The sequence below is a fragment of the Zootoca vivipara genome, chromosome 12 (assembly GCF_963506605.1).
Source record: "Zootoca vivipara chromosome 12, rZooViv1.1, whole genome shotgun sequence".
In the NCBI taxonomy this organism is placed as follows: Eukaryota; Metazoa; Chordata; class Lepidosauria; order Squamata; family Lacertidae; genus Zootoca; species Zootoca vivipara.
Window position 1 is genome coordinate 31,413,478 of NC_083287.1, and position 19,498 is coordinate 31,432,975.

At 42.7% G+C, this 19,498-nt stretch overlaps 2 protein-coding genes across 2 annotated transcripts in view; one reads left to right on the plus strand and one right to left on the minus strand.

The window, feature by feature from the left end:
• Positions 1-5,918, minus strand: part of DYNC1I1 (dynein cytoplasmic 1 intermediate chain 1) — a 238,502-nt gene extending 232,584 nt beyond the window's left edge. The window contains exons 1-3 of the mRNA XM_035129401.2: positions 5,877-5,918; positions 4,575-4,642; positions 908-1,029 (exon numbers count right to left, since the gene is read on the minus strand). The gene's annotated coding sequence lies outside the window, so the exon portion shown is untranslated. The remainder of the gene's footprint in view (positions 1-907; positions 1,030-4,574; positions 4,643-5,876) is intronic.
• Positions 5,919-6,595: 677 nt separating this feature from the next.
• PDK4 (pyruvate dehydrogenase kinase 4) lies at positions 6,596-19,133 on the plus strand. The gene is made up of 11 exons (XM_035129690.2): positions 6,596-6,850; positions 9,706-9,847; positions 10,801-10,872; positions 11,229-11,413; positions 12,105-12,194; positions 12,977-13,054; positions 13,605-13,681; positions 13,918-14,016; positions 14,520-14,627; positions 15,290-15,403; positions 16,633-19,133. Exons 1-11 carry the CDS (start codon positions 6,715-6,717, stop codon positions 16,774-16,776), a joined length of 1,245 nt encoding a protein of 414 aa, XP_034985581.1. The 5' UTR covers positions 6,596-6,714; the 3' UTR covers positions 16,777-19,133.
• Positions 19,134-19,498: the final 365 nt, after the last annotated feature.

The window sequence follows — 19,498 nt, forward strand, 5'->3', positions numbered from 1 at the left end:
TTACAATATTAAGCCCCCATCTTGGGGCAGCTTAATATTTGGTGAGCATGTATGTAAATCAGCAAGCAAGTGTTCTTAGGAGTGCAGCCGTAATACCAAAGCTTGCATTACACTTGGCCTTTATTCACGAATTAATTTGATTAGGAGCTCAGGCAGAGGGCCTTCTCGGTAGTAGCGCCTGACCTGTGGAACGCCCTCCCAGCAGATGTCAAGGCAATAAGCAACTATTTTACTTTTTAAAGACAACTGAAGGCGGCCCTGTTTAGGGAAGTTTTTAATGTTTGTTGCTGTATTGTTTTTAATATCGGTTGGAAGCCGCCCAGAGTGGCTGGGGAAACCCAGTCAGATGGGCAGGGTATAAATAATAAATTATTATTATTATTAAAATTCCTTGCTGAAAGGATCAGCTCCTTTAGTAATTGGCTTACTGGTATGTTCTACGATTTTTCTTTGCTTTTATTCAGAGGGAATTCAGTGCTTGATATACAGTATATTATATGTACAAGTATCTCAGGTGGTACTTGGGCCTGGAAAAACTCCAGTTTTTCTGCTGACTTTTGGGCATCAGGATGGGAGTATTTTGCACTTCATGCAGGGGAGGGTTGCCCTCTGCAAGGAAGCAGAGCAAAAAAACAAAACAAAAAAACCCAACCACGACGGCCTTGCAGAGAAGAGGCATTAGAATTCAGACTAGCTGGGTACATAAAGAAAGGAGAGGGAAACCAGTATGGGGGGGTGGGACCTTGAGAAATACAGCTAGAATTGGAGCAACTTCTACCTCATCATCAAACTGATTCTTCACAAGTCTACACAGCAGGTTCACTTTCTGAACACCACTGTGCAACTATTCAATTGGCATATAAACACTGTCTTATTATGCCAGATATCAACAAACTACTATACTTACCATGAAGAGCGTATCACATGATCTATTGTCAACTAAACATCAAATGTAGCCACATTTTCTCCAGACCTTCAGACAAGGACAAACTCCTACAGGATTTACACCAGCCATTCTTAAAACTGAAACTGGGAGAGTGAAGAAACAGATTAAGTCAAAGTAGGTAACCATGACTGACCTACTAAAGGACATGTCTAGAGAGAAACCAAACTATTGGCTGCCACCCAAAGTTCCCGGCTAAAGCTTCTCCAGCATGCCATTCAGGATACATAGCCTATCCTGGAATACAATCCATTAAGCCTTAGCACCCGCAGGTGCTGGGTTGGCAACCCTGGCTTATAGGATTGTGGTGCAGGTCTGCAGAACCTCTTCACTCCATGATATAAAGCAGGGGTTGCTGACCAGTTTTATGCCCATTAGCACACTTGGATTTTTGAGGAAGTGCTGTGTATGCTAGCTCAATGGTCACTTCTTACCCTTCTCCCTCATACTATCCCACAAAGATACAAGAAGTGATAAAGCACATGCACACACACACACACACACACACACACACACACACTTTGCTTTTGCAAGGGACCAGCAGAATATTGAAAAGCACACAGAGCTGAAAGAGGAAGTGGAAAAGAGTGTTCATTTGACATGTGCTTTTCAAGAGAGAAAATCACCCTTGCCATCTCATGATCGGGGGTGGGTGCTCAGACACTTTGTATAAGTCATAAGAAGATTTCAAGGGTGCCACTGCATCCCTGAGGACTACATGGTGGGGAGTGGTTCATATAAAGTGCATATTACAAGTGGATTAGTGTGTTGCAGAAAAAAACAGCGGAAGAGAAACAACAGTGTACAGTATATTCAGGGTGTATTTTTTTTAATCCATGCCCCTCCTCTGTTTGCTTTAATATCCAGCCTGAATAAAAGCCCTGGGGAACTCTTCAGCTTGCTCACTATCTGGTGAAGTGTTGCTTCTAATAGAGGAGAGTCAACATGGTGTAGAGATTAGACTGTAGGACTCAGATGGACCTACCAGGGGTGCCAACTTGAATAAAATATTGTGGGGGCCCTGCTAAGCCCCGCCCCCAGTGCCAGATTTATGTATAGGCTAAGGCTGAAGCCTAGGGCCTCTAAATCTAGGGGGCCTCCCCAGCTCACCCACCCCCAGTGGGCAGTCTCCCCTCTCCCAAAATTGCAAACCCAAGACTTCATGTGAGGGCAGGGCAACTCGGGCCCAGCAACTATGAGACTCAGGGCCAGACAGTGGGACCCAATTTGAAACTGTAGATCCCAACATGAAATTTTTTTGTGGGGCCCTAGTTCACAGCCAAAATCTGCAGAATCTTAGATATATAAATCCATGTGCTAGATCATTTTCACAAGGCCAGCAAAACCCTTCAGAAATCAGACCTGTTATTCAGTTCTTGTGCAAGTTTGTACAGTTCACTTCTAGATTTTTTAAAGAGAATATTTTGATGAGCTTGAGAAACAAGCAAAAGTCACCTTGCCAAATGTTAACTACAAAACAAGGAGACAAAGAGTGAGGGAACGGCAAAGAAATGACAGAAGTGCACCTGATGCCATATGCACTTTCTTCAAGAGATAAGTTTAGGATAAAATTCTTTATTCCCATATTAGATGCACTTGAAGCCAATTTAAAAAGAAGTACTGTGTACTGATGTTGCAGAGTTGTTTTTCCATTTTTGCTATTCTGATAGCATCTAAGCAAGAAATTCAGCTAGGAGTTGCACTGCTGATGGAAGCATACCCAGAAGAAATTGACCTGAAACTTATTGATGAACTTTTGCACTTTCACCTGTACGTGAGACAAAGCCATAGGCTTACAGCAGAGCACTCTCTGTCTCATACAGACCTTTATCCAATTATATACAAGGAAAAAATTCAGATGGTCTTTCCTAATGTGGAAGCAATATTGTGGCTATTTCTTAGATTTATGGTCACTAACTGATCGGGAGAGAGGAGTTTTTCAAGACTTAATCTAATTCTTTAATTCAAAAGAATTAAAAATGAATTAAGGGCCACGATGTCTCAAGAGAGGTTGTCCGCACTGAGCATTCTGTACATTGAAAGTGACAAAGTTAAATAAATTTTGATGAAGTTTTCTGATTTCCTTTAAAGGAGAAATTGTGAATTGCAAATTTTAAATACCTATCATCACCCTTGGCTTCCCATAGCTGTCAACTTTCGGATTTGAAAATAAGGGATCAGCAGCAGCCTCACCTGTCCCAGGGACAGTCTACGGTAGATCTAACAATCCAGGATAGCAGCGGGAAACGGCACTAGAATTAGGGAATTTCCAGCAAAAAAGGGAGGGTTGACAGCTATGGGCTTCACTCGATTTTGTTTATAACACTCTTCCATTTTCTTTTAGTTGTGAGGGTGGGGGATTGGGAGGGGCCTCACAAGTGGAGTAGCCTAGGGTCTCTCTTCATCTAAATCCAGCCCTGGGGGAGGGGGAGAGACTGGGATGGCAAAGCTTAAGTTCTTTTATTTAGTGTATGCTTGGGTTTTTCTGTCAGCGCCACTTGGGGAAATTCTCTTTCTAGTCGCTTGTTATGTTTCCTTGGTGGTGAGAGAGGTTGGGGTGGCGTAGGGTATGGTTGATCGTCTTTGGCTGGCTACAGTGGGATTTGTTTGTGCGTGGGTGAGGGGGGTTGTCAGGTTAGGTTAGCCATATTGAATTGTCTGCTGTCGGTGGGTTATGAGCTCTTTCTATTGTGAGTGGGCATTGTTATATTTGAAGGTGTTCAGTAGGGCCAGTTCAGGGGTGACTTCTAGTACCTATTTAGTTATTTTGCTTATTTCTGGTATGACTGTGCACACTCCTTTTCTGATTGAGTCCTCAATTACTTGGTTTGGTGGAATCTGCTGGTTCAGACCCAGCATATGTCTGAGAAGGCCCCACGTGGGATCATGGGGAGGAGGTGTGAGGAAAAAACTGTTGTGACATTGATTTCTTGGGCAACTTGGAAGGGCTGTGGTGGTATCCAGAAATGGCAACCTACCGTAGAGCCCCACTGACCACTTAACTGCTCTCTTCTCCATCAGCTTGGGAGCTTTTTCTGAGATGCTTGTGGGGTATGATAGCATCCTTTGTCATCTGAGCATCTTTATCAAGGTGCTAATAGATCTGCCTGCCATTGATCAGTTGTGCTTCAAGGGAAGCTCCCCAGTCCTCTGATTCTTTAATATTTTCCAGCCCAGACAGATATTAACCAAAGGATCTCACAATAGTCATCTCCTTGCAGGAGCAAGGAAGCATAGGAGAATCAGATGCACCACAAGCAGGGCCGTCTTAAGCGGGTCGGGCACCGTGGTGCATGGATCGCTCCGGCACCCCCGCCCCGTTTCTTCCCACGGCTGGTGGGCGGGCGCAGCACGCGACATGGTTTCCACGCGGCTTCGCCATGCAGCGCCCCGCGCCACCCAACCTACCCCTAGAGCCGGCCCTGACCACAAGAGCATATTGGATGGGATGGCTTTCAAAGAGGGATAGACAACTGCATGGAGGAGAGTCCTATCAAAGGCAACTAGCCGTGATGGCTATGCTCAGGCTCCCCTCTTGGAGGGAGCAATGATTCTGAAAAGCACTTGCTGAAAGCCACATACGCCCCAAACGTGTTTCACAAGGACCCCTTCCTTCCCTCTGCCCCAGTACCTGAGGGTCGTCATGTCTCTCCAGGGATTTGGCTAGAACAAAGTATATGTTGGAGAAAGTCTCCCTCCCTGCAAAGAAAATGGAGGAATGAGCAAGCGCCTGGCTCCCAGCCATGCTAGCACCAGTCTGGCACATGAAGGTGGGGGACATGGGAAGGACCATAGTATAGGGCACTCAATTGGCCTTTCTACCTACCTGAACTCAATTGGCCTTTCTACCTACCTGAACCCCCCTTGTTCTGGCCTGCCTCTCTTCTAAGGAAGATGCAAGCTCTTGTGGAAGCCACTGGTGGTGAGAGTGTTCCTATGATCCCAAAATGTTTCAGAAGCATCTTTTTGTTCCTTTAGCTGCTTGATATAATCATAGCATGGCAGAGTTGGAAGGGATCCCAAGGGTCATCTAGTCCAACCCCTGGCAATGCAAGGATCCTGCTGACAGCCAGCCCTGGCTGGGCCCCAAACTCTAGCCTTCTGGTTACCATTGCAATTCTGCATGGTGTGGAGAAAGGGGGGAGAGAAATGTGTTGCTTACACTCTTGTAACACCATGCAGCCTTTCAATAACTAAAGTCTAAAAGGGCTGTCACATGGAGGGTGGAGCAAGCTTGTTTTCTCCTGCTCCAGAGGCCCTTAGGGCCTGAAGCAGTGACTCTCCTTCCTTGGAGGTTTTTAAGCAACGCTTGGATGGCCATCTGTCATGGATCATCTAGTTGAGATTCCTGCATTGCAGGGGGTTGAACTAGATGACCCTTCCAACTCTTCTATTCTATTGTTATAAGAATTTAAAGGTCTCATATATAAAAAGTAGATGTTCATAAATGTAACAAGCAAACACATACAAGTATGTAAACCACGTCTGAAACCCACAGCAAAGTTCTGGAACCATTTTCTCTCTCCCAAAATGACCTCAAATATTTCTCTGAGTGCTCACTGGAAGGACAAATCCTGAAGCTGAGGCTCCAATACTTTGGCCACCTCATGAGAAGAGAAGACTCCTTGGAAAAGACCCTGATGTTGGGAAAGATGGAAGGCACAAGGACGAGGGGACGACAGAGGATGAGATGGTTGGATAGTGTTCTCAAAGCCACCAACATGAATCTGACCAAACTGCGGGAGGCAGTGGAAGACAGGAGTGCCTGGCGTGCTCTGGTCCATGGGGTCACAAAGAGTCGGACATAACTAAACGACTAAACAACAACAACCTATTAGGTTCATAAATTACCATATAGCATATATTCAGCACGAAAAACAGCGACAATTTGTTGTTGACAAAAGACAGCTGGACATATAAAGGGCCCCATTACCTTCAATAGCTTAGGGCCTCATCAAACCCAAATCCGGCCCTGTTCCCACCCCACCCCCTCGGCCTCGTTTCCCGTCCCTTGACAGAGCAGGCGTGAAGCGCCCCCGCGCCGGGTGTTCTCCTGCTTCTTGGAAAAACCGGCACATCCCACCAGCCTCCAGCCTCCTCCCTCAGGAATCGGGCCGAGCTGTTTATCGCCCAAGGCCCGCCCGTAGTCAAAGCGCCCACAGTACGGATACAGCCTTCCCATTGGCTCTTTCTGGTAAAACGACCCGCCAATGACGAACGAGTCTGGCCGCGCTCCATTCTCTCTTCTCCCCCACAACCACCACTCCAACCGCTCAGTCTCGTGCCGGTCATTTGACGGTTTCTCCAACGGCAGGGGGGCGGGGGGAGAGAGAGAACTAAGGCTCGGGACTTGGACGAGGGAGGATGACATCGTGTCCTTCCATCCCCCAAACGTGTAAACAAGGGCAAGTGGGTCGAGAGGGGCGGGGGGAGAAAGAGTGAGAAAGATACACCCACTTCCCCCGTGCCTCCTCCGCCACGCCCTTTCCTCCCACAGCAACCGAGCCTTCTAAACGGCGAAGGGCCAAAGGTCGCCACACACGCACGCGAGATACCTGGCAGTTAGCCTCCGGTGAGGGGGCGTGGCTTAGCGCGCTTGCGCTCCGGACACGCCCCCCGGAGGGAGGGTTCGAAGTGGTAAATAAGGGGCCGCACGTGCAGGGCGTGAGGCAAAAGGGTTCGAGCGGAGGAACACACACACTCCAGACAAACACACACACTCCAGCCGTTGCTCACGGTGATCGTTTCGCTGCTGCTACCGCCGCGGAACCATGAAGGCCGCTCGCATCGCGATTCGCAGCGCGGCCCCCTTGGCCGCCACGCGCGGGGAGCGGGCGCCCCGAGAGGTGGAACATTTTGCCAGCTACTCTCCGTCGCCGCTGTCCATCAAGCAGTTCCTGGATTTCGGTGAGGGCAGTTGTGGTGCGGTCGACGTGTGTGTGTGTGTGTGTGTGTGTGTAACAGAGAGAGGGGGGGGAGGCGGCACGGGGTGGCCGCTGTGGGGCAATGCCAGAGCAAAAGGCTGGGGGTGTTTTTGAGGTGGTTCCTGGAGATGGGAGATGGCCTTTTGGGACACCGCCTAAGGTGCTGGAGATAAGAGGTGTAAGAGGTGCAATTTAGTGTGGAGAGACCATAAGACTTAATAGTCTTATGGACCCCCTTCCCCCATAGATCAGCCTGGTGCCCCTCAGATGCTGTTGGACTGCCAGCCCCAGACAACATCTGGAGGGGCGCCAGGTTGGCAAATGCTGCTGCAGATAGCAAAGTCTATGACTGCACTCACTTCAAGTTGTGGGAAATCATTCCTGTTGCATTAGGGGGGCACCCTGCTCATTCTGCTAAGTGGGGGGACCCCTGGTCCTCTGTCCTTGTATGCATGGGTTGGGCTTCCAAAGCTGTGTAAGCTGAGGCCAGGAGGGAAAGGGGGGTGAAAACGATTTTGCTTTGGGGTGGGTGTGTCTGGATAGTGCTCCCAAGAGGGATGGGGTGGGTATGGAATGTTATCTCTATCTTTTCTTATTGGCTTGCATTCAAGCAAATTGCAGTGGGGTAGCTGTGTGCATTTATCAGAGCAAAAGCAAACAGGTCTTGCACTACCTTAAAGTGCTTAATCAAGCTCTATGTTACATCAGCTTCTGTGGACTGGAGTCTGGTTCATCAAGTGAATTCATCTGATGCAATCCACACATTTGATGCTATGAGATCTAGTCCAAAGGAGTTTATGCCACAATCTCTTAGGCTGCAACCTTATGTACACTTCTCTGGGAGTGAGCACTATTGAAAGGGCCAACCCAAGACATTTTAGTACCTGAGCCAAACCACAAAATGGTGACCTCTCTCCTCACCAGGGAGGAAGGGGTGAGTGAAGATCTACATTGGGTGCAATGTAGATAAAAGTGCACTGCAATGTATATAAAGATCTACATTGAGATCTGTTGTCCCTCTGGATTATGCTGCCCAAAGTGGTTTCCTCACCTTGGTGGGCCAGCCCTGACTACTGATCTTGCTTCTGAGTAAACTTGCACTACAAATCTTTAAGGACCCCCAAACCTCCCGTTTGTTTATTCATCTTTTGCCGTTGTACTCCAGCTGAAGTTTTCATTTGTTAGCATCTCTTAGGACTGCACAGAGCTCCTTGGAACTGTCACCTGTTGAGCATAGATTTTTTTTTGTTCATCTTTTTTTCTCTATGGCTTTGTTATGCAACAATTTTGTTGTGCAACAATTTTGTGCAGGGAGAGTTTTGCAGGAAATTACTGTAGTTTACAGGAATTCTCAATTCTGAAGTTAAAAAAATAACTTTGTATGTTCTTTCTCTTCATATAGTACTTATTAGATCTATTATGCAATGAAATGTGAAGCATTTGGAAATAGTTCACCGAGGTAAACATTTGTCTACATGCCTGTGTTTCTCAACTATCTTTTTCTTGGTCACTTAAATTGGTTCTATACTTTTTAATGTTAGCTTTTAAAAACTATAAAGAAGCAGTTTTACCTTTTTCAAAAATGACAGCTTTTCAAGGGTGCTTTCTAGGAATCTTCATAGTTTACTCTTCTCTCATTGGCTCAAGTTGCTTCACATGTTCTATTACAAATGCTAGGGAAAATGGTAATAACTTCAAGTGACAAAGTATGAGGATTTTGTCCTCTAGTTTTGATTAATTAGATAAGTAATTTTCAGGATTGCTCAGTTTATTACTTTTAGCCTGACTACTCATAGTAAGCAAGGGTAGCCTTTGTTAGTTTATTATTGCTGACACTGTACTCAGTCATTCTTCAACCATCAGTGTCAGTCAGTTGTGTGATAGAAAAAGCAATGGAAGGACCTGTTTTTCATTTAGTAGATAGTTTGAAACTTTACAACTTATAAGCAGAAAAAATAATCACCCAGCTGCTAGATATATAAATACACATGACAATGTGTTAGGTGTGGTCTGCTAGTTGCAGCTAAAAGGAATTATTTAAAGCAGTAGTAATGTTGCCCAAGCTTTCTATACATGCTTGTGGTTTCACTAGATCTCTGTGTTGTGGCTGGTTAGCAATGATTGGCATTTGTTCGTCTCTATTTTCTGTGAGGGCCCACAATTTTTACTTGTAGAAAAGCCAAATGTATTTTTAAATTACATACTCTTAATGTTAAGTAGTACTTGTTGAACTTAAAATAGAGTAAAGCATTGTGAAATCTATATGCATTTGTGAGGGTTTGTTTGTTAATGTCTCAAGAGACAGGAACTGTTCATCATTCTTCTGATCACTTGGTGGAACACAGCTGGGATGTGGCCTAGTCCACTTTTCATAAGTACGGTCCCGTGCATGTTTACTCAGAACTAAGTCCTACCAAGTTCAGTGCAATTTACTGTCAAGGAAGTGCACATAGAATTGAAGCTTGGACCTTTTTCTTAATCCTTGCCAAGAAATTGTAACTACATATGATATGGCTTAAATCAATAGTGTAGTTTATAGCTGATTTTATCTGTGGTAACTCATATCATAGCTCTGTTCCCTAAGAGAACATTGGTATTGCAGAAATGTGTGACAAGCAGAAGACACCTGATGATTTTCAGAGATTACTTTGTATTCACTGCTGCCATTGTGCAAAACATCCTTTAGTTCTAATAACTAGCAGTCGCTACAGGATCTTGCACTGGTAGCTGAGCTACTTGACTGTATAACCTAAAGATGACATATGATATCTTGTTGAAGCTATTCCTTATGGTGCTTATATGGAAAACAACTTAAACGAGCTGGCTTTTGTTTTTCAGGGTCAACTAATGCATGTGAGAAAACATCTTTTTCTTTTCTTCGGCATGAACTTCCTGTGAGGCTAGCAAATATCCTAAAAGAAATCGACTTCCTCCCAGGCCCATTGTTGAGCACTCCTTCAGTACAGTTGGTAAAAAGTTGGTAAGTAGCAAACTTATGTAGCACATTTTACTACGTTCAACTTAATCCTGCTTTTGTATTTTAAATTTCAGAAAGCGTCATATTTACATTGCAACAGTAACAAGAACCTTTACAGTGGTGCCTCGAGTTACAAACACCTCAGGTTACAAATACTTCAGGTTACAAACTCCGCTAACCTGGAAGAGTTACCTCGAGTTGAGAACTTTGCCCCAGGATAAGAACGGAAATTGTGTGCCGGCAGTGCAGCGGCGGCAAGAGGCCCCATTAGCGAAAGCACGCCTCTAGTTAAGAACAGTTAAGAACAGTTTCAGGTTAAGAATGGACCTCTGGAATGAATTAAGTTCGTCACTAGAGGTACCACTGTATTTGAAGCTTGACAAGTTGCTAGTAAAATGCAGATCATTATATCAAAGCCAGTGAGTCATAGAATAAAAAAGCAAGTGCTGGACGCACAACTATGGCATCCTCTGCAGTCATTTTATAGCTTCTGCGGCTGCTTGTTAAATGTGAACCAAGCTGCTGTGAAGCCTCACATAATTGTCTTCTGCCCATGTAGTGTTATCATAATGATTACATTCTGCACAGTCAAGATAAAGGAACTGAGTTTTAACAGCTGCTATGTTTGTGCACAGATTTGGAGGCATTGTTTGCGTCCTTGATATGTGCAATGCTGCATTCCAACTGATACCACACACACATTTTAAAAAACATATAATACTGTAGTGAGCTGGAGGTAGCTTAAGAGGCATGCATACAAACATTGAGGCAGGCACATATGAATTTAAAATATTTTTTCTACTCCTAAACTTAGCTGAAGTCCTAGTAGTGTGTTTGCTCAGTTTGCCTTCTACTTGAGGTCACCGAGTTACTGAATTGCTAAAGCAATCTTATCTGTCCAGTCAACTTTCCCTGGCCTGTATGAATAATTCATGGTTTACTTTGTGTATTAACAGGTATGTTGAAAGCCTAATGGAGCTAGTGGAGTTCCGTGACAAAAAATCAGATGACCACAAAGTTCTATCAAAGTAAGTTCTTATGAGTTGTGTTGTTAGTAGTTTTACTTGCTTCACAGTAACAGCTGACTTGATGGGTCGCTCAATTAACTAAGCATGCAGATTATTCAATTCAGAATGCAGAGACTACTGATGATATGATAATGATCAGAAGCTTTTAACAGTATAGCTAACTGACACCTGATATTGCAAAAAATGGCACATTGAAATAAAACAAGTCAGCAATAAATTATAAACTGTCCAGATAACATTAAGATGCTTCAATTGTCTTGACAGAATGAATGGTGAAAAAAATAACTTATTTCAGTTTTGCTTTGCTGCCTTCGTCAGATAGGCTAAGTCTAAAGTTATCCCTCCCCCCTTCCCAGTTTCATAGATGCCATTCTCAAAGTCCGAAATCGGCACCATGATGTAGTGCCCACAATGGCACAAGGGGTTCTAGAATACAGAGATTCTTCCAAGATGGACCCATTCATCAATCAAAACATCCAATACTTCTTGGATCGCTTTTACATGAACCGGATATCTATTCGAATGTTAATAAACCAGCACAGTAAGTTGTTTTTTCCATCCCTTCGACAAGTTGATTTAAATGTTTTTTTCAAACATTCTAAGAAATATTTGATGAACTGTGGATTTTATTAATCATTTATCTTTGCTGGTTGTAAAAAGAAAAATGACAAGTGTAAATGATATAAATTATTTTGAAAGGGAGGACATGGGTCAAAAGCAGAAAGTAGTTAGGTAATAAAAAGTATAGCCAAAAAGCAATGAAATGTGTGTGCATAACAACTCCAGTACTAAAACCTGGTACAGTACTACACACAAGGGAAAATGCATTGTTATACAGGTGCCTCCAGACAAGAAAAATGTAAATGCCAAACCACTTCATTGTAGTAGTCAGAATAGCAGATAAAATCTAGTTCAGCAATGAAGCTCACTAGATGGCCTTCAGCAAACCACTGACCCTTGACCCACCATCCCTTACAGAGCAGTTATAAATATAAAGTTGGATAGTCCCTTCTATGTCACCATGAGCTCTTGTGGGAAGGAGACATAAGACGTACGGATTGTCCCGGACATTACAGGGATTTAAAGGGCTGATTTGAAGTTCGGGGGGGATTTCCACAAGGTGGCACTTTGTCCTTTTTACTATTGCTAAAAATCATTCTTTAGATAGCTGTAATGAATTATGTTGAGCAACCTGGGGGGGAAATTGACCATTTTGTCTTTTATTTCAACAGCGCTTATTTTTGATAACAATAACAATGTGGGTAATCCAAAGCACATTGGATGCATTGACCCTTGCTGCGACGTTGTGGATTTGGTGCATGGTACGTGTATGAAATTATCAGCATCCCCTGGTGGATTCAGCTACGTGTAGATAATATGTCCTTTTCTTAGGTGCATTAACCAGTTTGAGAAAGTGAAATAATTGTCAGTCTTTCATGAGTATCCTGGCTTAACATCTAAGTACAGAATATTTTGGGGGAGGACTAGTGTTTCCCTTGTGTGCAGAAGGCCCCATTTGTCTTCCCATGTGTCTTCAGGTGGGGCTGGGAAAAGATTCTTCCTAAAACCCTGGAGAGTCTCTGCCAGTCAGAGTCAACTGTGCTTAGGAAGGTGGAAGAGTTGTGGTAATGGTCTGACTTGGTATAAGACAACTCCATATGTTCATGTGTATACCTACCAGCACATTCTGACTGTCATGAGACAGGGGTCCTGGCAAGTTGCACACATTTATACTCAGTACAGTAGTGAATGAATGAAGGGTGGAATGTCTGTTTTTAATGGGTCATCAGAATTTTCTCATTCAGTCAGGTGGCATTGCATGTCTGTTGGGTACAGCCCTATTCAGCCTGCTGCATGCAAGATCTGTTGATTTCCACATGACAAACGTGCAGTTAGAAGTCTTGGGTAATATTTAGCCGATATTTCAGTAGCATTTTGGGCCTTAATGCTGACTGTTAGAATTCAGCTTTCTGTATATACAGAAGCCTTATTTCAATGCTAGAGAGCACAGCCTGGAGTAGTCTAGTATCTAGGATATACCTAATGATGCATAAGAGTTTGTGTTAAATCGTGCTTCATTTTTTCTTTTTAAAATGAATTCCAGATGCTTTCCAGAGTGCCCAGATGCTTTGTGACCAATACTATTTCGCTTCTCCAGACTTAAAGCTTACTCAAGTGAATGGTGAGTGCTTTTTCCTCTTTTCCACCATATCAGGCTGCCTCTTTGGTTTCTCCTCTTTAAAAGCTTTTTGCTCTTACTGCTTGCCCCACTTGTCTAGAATTGGAGGCTTACCATTTTTTTCCCTAGAGAAAGTGCTGAATTTGCACGGTTGCATTCATTCACCTTTGCTACCCCCCATAAATACAATGCAATATGCCAGAATGAATGAGCACATGTACATGTAGTAATTCTGATAGGGTTGGCATTAGCATTTCCTTAAAAGAAATCAAAAGAAGAAATTAGCTGAGCTGCAAATCCACCATTATTATAATACCATAGTTCAATAATGCTTTTGCAGGAAGTTTGTACTTCTTCAATACAATACAAGCTTTTGCAAAACAAGAACATACAGTACAGTACTATAGAATAATAAAGGACAACAAATTTCAGGATGCAGTGTTAAATTAAATCTTAATTAAAAGCATTTATTGTGGATGCACACTTACAATAACAATTGTTTGAAGCTGAATAGGAGCTGTGTGCTGATTATTGTTTGTGCATCTTCCTGCAGGAAAGGCAGCTGGACAGCCTATCCACATAGTTTATGTGCCATCCCACCTCTTTCACATGCTGTTTGAACTCTTCAAGGTTTGTGTTTGTAATTATGAAACATTCATTTTTTGCCTCCATATTTACGTGTGCATTAGCAGCAGCATTTGTTCAGCACTGTTTTTTACAATTTGCTTGATGCCTTGGACTCCTTTGGAAGGAAGAAGTGGGATAGAAATCTAATAATACATTAGTATATCGACTGGAATTAAAAATAGCAAGGATTAAAGCGCCTCAGATTGAATGATATCCTCCTGATTCTTCATTTCTCATAGAATGCAATGAGAGCAACAGTTGAACATCAGGAAAACAAACCTTCCCTTGATCCAGTTGAGGTGACCGTTGTCCTTGGAACAGAAGACCTGTCAATTAAGGTATCTTACATGGCTTTTCCCCCAACACAATAGGTGCAGCATATAATATAAACTTACAGATGGGGCACTTCCAGACAACCCGTTTATTGAGCATTTTTCCTGATTTGTTTGTGAGGAGGTTAAATGATGTTGTATCACCAGCATTATCTCACTCTTCCCATGCATTTCCTCTAGCACTTTCTGTATTGCCAGTATGTGACTGAATCCCACCCAAAAATAGTGACCGTCTGGAAGCATCCAGAGTCACATAAGTTTAAAAAGATTTAGTGTGGAATAAATGGGTAGTGAATTGCAGCAAAATAGCCAAGCCTTTGGAAATTACAACAAGCTGTCACTAGCCAAATACTGTTTTGGGTGGAATATGATTTTAAGAAAAAGATAAGCAAATTTGATGCAGGATGATCCTTAAAGCAGAAATGATTTGGTGGCTTTGTGCGGGCGTTGGTGATACTTTTAACAAGGATTAGAAACATTTAATACCTTTTTTGTGTGTTCTCAACTAGATATCTGATAGAGGGGGTGGTGTTCCAGTGAGGAAAATAGAAAGCCTCTTCAGCTACACATATTCTACAGCACCAAAGCCCGTGATGGAAAAGAATTCTGCTCCTCTGGTAAGAGATGAAGCTATAAGAATTAAGCTGTAAGAAGAGAGCGGAGTCTTTGTAGCTGCCCTTGTTCTTGTCAAGCACGTGGCTTCTGAGTTCATTGACAAAAACGATGCTTCCAGGTGGAGAGGTGTACACAGTAAGCACACCTGATATCTGTAGTGACTCAACCATGCTGATCACTTCCAATTCATAGAAACAACGTTGTTCTGGTTGCACCAATTCAGACTCTGGATGGGGGTGCACATCAGGGTTTCTGTATTGGGAGGAGGGGAGTATTGTCTTCTGAGCCCCCACCTGTAGCTTGGTGTGTACAATATATATGCAGGTTTACCTCTTCCATACCTGATAGTGACCCAATACTTGGCATGCATTTCCACCTCTTCCCCTTTTTGTTCAGCGTTACTAATTAACCTCCGAAACTAGGTCAGTAGTGTTGCATTATTTTAGATTGCCTTTTTGTTTATAATGCAAACTACAACTGCATTATACAGGAGAGAACTTGCTTTTCTCATATTTCTCCTGTGAAGAATCATTGTAGAGCCCATCATTTTTCAATGGGACTCCATACCAACAGGATCTGCACACTGTGACACTTGTACAGTACTTAGCCCTAGGAAAGAAGGACCCCATCGTTCCAATTAACAAAATGCCCTATTTCTTTATAGGCTGGTTTTGGTTATGGCTTACCCATTTCTCGCCTGTATGCTAAATACTTCCATGGGGACCTCCATCTGTGTTCCATCTCTGGTTATGGAACAGATGCTCTCATCTACTTAAAGGTATGTTCTGCCCGTCCTCCCCAATCCCAATATTTTTGTAGTGCTGCAACTGTGCCTATTACCAGCTTATTTGAATCAAGTTTGTTTTTAATTAGTAACTTGACCTTTAGGGGACCCAGGTGGCGCTGTGGTTAAACCACTGAGCCTAGGGCTTGCTGATCAGAAGGTCGGCGGTTCGAATCCCTGTGAGCTCCCGTTGCTTGGTCCCAGCTCCTGCCAACCTAGCAGTTCGAAAGCACGTCAAAATGCAAGTAGATAAATAGGAACCGCTACAGCGGGAAGGTAAACGGCGTTTCCGTGTGCTGCTCTGGTTTGCCAGAAGCGGCTTTGTCATGCTGGCCACATGACCTGGAAGCTATACGCCGGCTCCCTTGGCCAATAATGCGAGATGAGCGCGCAACCCCAGAGTCGGTCACGACTGGACCTAATGGTCAGGGGTCCCTTTACCTTTACCTTTAACTTGAGCTTTATTACTTTAAACACAGTACTTTGTATCAATTGTAAATGGTAAATTAGTCACCAGCGAGTCTTTGCAGAATACAGTGGACCCTCCAGATACAAACTTAATTCATTCCGGGGGTCCGTACGTAACCCAAAAAGTCCACAACATGAGGCGCTGCTTCTGCACATGCGCGTGGTGCAATAGAGAGCTTCTGCGCATGCGTGCGCAGCGAAACCCGGAAGTATGCACTTCCAGGTTTGCTGCATTCACAACATGAAAGTTATGTTACCCGAGGGTCCACTGTATGCTCTTCAAAAGACTGCTACTGCCTTTATTGTCTAAGTAGGTCATTGTAACTTATTTTATTCTTTGGATTACAAGCCATCTTGGCTATTTTATAGAAATATGAAAGTATTACAATGTGATATATTAAAAAATGAAAGTATGTGCCAAAAGGAGAGTTCTTAATAAATGTAGATTGGTTGGCCACCTTCACATTAAAAATAATCTGACTTTGCATTTCCCACAAATACTAAGTTTAGTCTCTCTCACTACTTGTCATTCCTGTATTATCAGTTAGTGTTCTATCTTTAAGATTGTTATTTGTTATAAGTTTGGTGCCTCATAAACTTCAGTCTCAAAAGCTGGCAGAACAATTAAGTCTCAAACTTTGAATCAAACCTGTTCCAGGCTGTATGTTTGCTCATAACTAGGCTCAGTAAAAAAAAATAGTTTACTACATTGATAGCAATGGTGTAATCTAACTATATTTGGTCTTGCTTTCCAGGCCCTTTCCACAGACTCTGTAGAGAAACTTCCTGTTTTCAACAAGTCTGTTTCTAAGCATTATCAAACCACTATAGAAGCAGATGATTGGTGTGTTCCAAGTAAAGAACCAAAGAATGTGTCAAGGCAGACTGCAGCTGCATGAAATCTGCATTTCTCCAGAACACTGAAAGTGGATCAAACCAATGTTTCAGATAGGACTAATGAAATGAATAACTAGAAGTCACTTCTCTTCTATACCAGGATTTAGCAAGAGAAGAAATTATATGGAACACACGATTGCAGCATAGACTGCGTGTACTGTATTTGTACTGCAGCATGTCTAATGCAAACTGATATGGTAGGAGAATCAAAATGCATAGAAAGATGTGCACATCATTTCTTAGCTTTTTGAAATTTTAATTAGCACTCCTAAGTACTAATGTTTTCAGACTTCTGAGGTGGGGCTTGATGATATTAAAAAGCCATTATGTTGTGGTTGAACTCCAGTACACATAGATTTCCCCCTAATCCAGTCAGTAGGTATTTCATCCTATTACAAAATTATGACTTTAAGTATATTTGACATACTCAACCAACAAAGTCTAGTTGAAAGAGCACCAACAACAGGCTACCTTGACTGCAGTTGTTTGGCTTGATCAAGAGTGCAATGCTGAAAGTTGCATATTTCTAAACTTGCTCCAAATGGTGAACATTACTTGAATTTTTAAATGTAAAAATAGCTGTATTTATGTATAGTGTTTTCATGGCTTTTCTAATGCTGAGATTTTGCTCTTCTTGGAGAAGAATCTTGAAATTGGTGTCAAGGAAGTGACGGTTAGATATTGTGAAGATAAAAGTTTATTAGCTGTATCTTGGTGTACGGCTCACAGCTAAATACAGTGAGGGAGCAGCAGTACAAATAGGGTATTTTAAAGATACTTAAATTGCAAGTCATTGAGCAGGATATGAAGCTGTTTGTGAGAGGGGAGATGAGTTCTCTAAATGGTACTGTTACTACACCCAACTATGTTTTCAGGGTGTAAATTTGAATCATGTATGTTAATTTGGGGGCCACCTGCCACAGCTCAATTTGAAAAAATGTGACTTTCAATGCTGCAAATGTTAAGATTACTCTAGAGACATTTGCAGGGATGTGATGATAAAACAGGTTGCGGAAGATACTGTGCCTGTATCGAAAATGCCTAAGGAACAGCTAGAAATACTAGTTCTTTATGTAACTGCAAAGAACGAGGGTTGCAGAGTGTCTCTATTTGTGAAGAGATCATCGGGAGAATATTCCATTCCAAATTGTGCTGCTAAAAGGCAGAAAATTTGATCAGGGCCCAGCTAGTGACAATCCAGGCCAGTCTTCTTTCTTTTTTATAAAGCAGTAATGTGCTAAAGAGCTAAAGCTACTTTAAAATAAACAATTCCTTCCAGTTTTGACTACAGCAGTCCAACACGGCTACCTACCTGTACCTATGTTTAAAATGATTGCTATCTGTGGAGATTTAGTGTCTGCTCAGTTGTGGACAGCAATGAAGCTCCCACATTTGCTGATGTCCATTTTTGCTGCGGACATTGGGTTCAGTTGAATTGGTAATCCCAGCCATGTGAGGCTATTATGTGCAGTTGGTACTCTGTACCAACAAAAGGCTTAACAGCTAACATTGCCTGGAGTATTGGATGTTTTTGTTCCTTCCTGTTGTCATTGTAGTTCAGTTTTGGGAAATGATGAAGATTTTTTGTCTTGTGCAGTGCCTATTTGTATACTCTTGATTGTGAGGAAACAAATGTGTAGGTGACATGCTAATTGCAAGTGCATACTTGGGATGAAGAACTACAGTACTAAGGGGTGAGGTCTTAATGCTGTGCATTAAGTTAGTGTTATGGTGTTATCACAGTGGCAGCATTAGATAACAAGATGAATGCCATTCAAATATAATCTGCATGTGTTCACCCATAATGTTTGGATAACTGTGATAGAATTTGTGCCTTTCATACAGTCCATACAATCTGCTAAAGATGAGTTGTTTTACTGTTTTAATGACCTATACTGTCAGTCTATGCCGTTTTTCTGAAAAGAACCAAAGGTGCCATCTTTCCTCTGTCACAGACTATATTTATCATGCTAAATCAGGCATCCCCAAACTTCGGCCCTCCAGATGTTTTGGACTACAATCCCCATCATCCTTGACCACTGGCCCTGTTAGCTAGGGATCATGGGAGTTGTAGGCCAAAACATCTGGAGGGCCGCAGTTTGGGGATGCCTGCGCTAAATGGATATGAGAATTCCTTTTGCTGAATTATATGGCTGCAGTAAAGGCAAGCCTAAGTATGCCATTGACTTTGAGCAAAATAAGCTTTTGGTGCTGCTTTATGCTCAGTAAACAGTGAAAAATGCAGTGAAAAAAACCCATAATTTTTGAAGACTGAATTATTTCTTCCACAATGTGCCTTTGAGTTCAGGTGTACTCAATATGTATTATAAGATTTTTAAATAAAATTGTGTTTTTTAAATGTTGCTTGACTCTTTTCTCCTCCACCCTCCAGGCATCCCCAAACTTCGGCCCTCCAGATGTTTTGGACTACAATTCCCATCTTCCCCGACCACTGGTCCTGTTAGCTAGGGATCATGGGAGTTGTAGGCCAAAATATCTGGAGGGCCGCCTGTCTTAAATCATATAAGTAATGGATTGCCTGTTACATGGTTGATTTCTAAGTCTCCCATTTTATTTTTTAGTCTGTCTATCCATTTTTTAAAATTACATTCCCTTGTTATGGCGGACGGGCGGACATTATTGCTTCCATTTTTGGTCCAACAGTTTATTTCTAGTTGTTGCTCAGTTATTACTGCTATTCTGCAACTTGTAAACAGTAACACA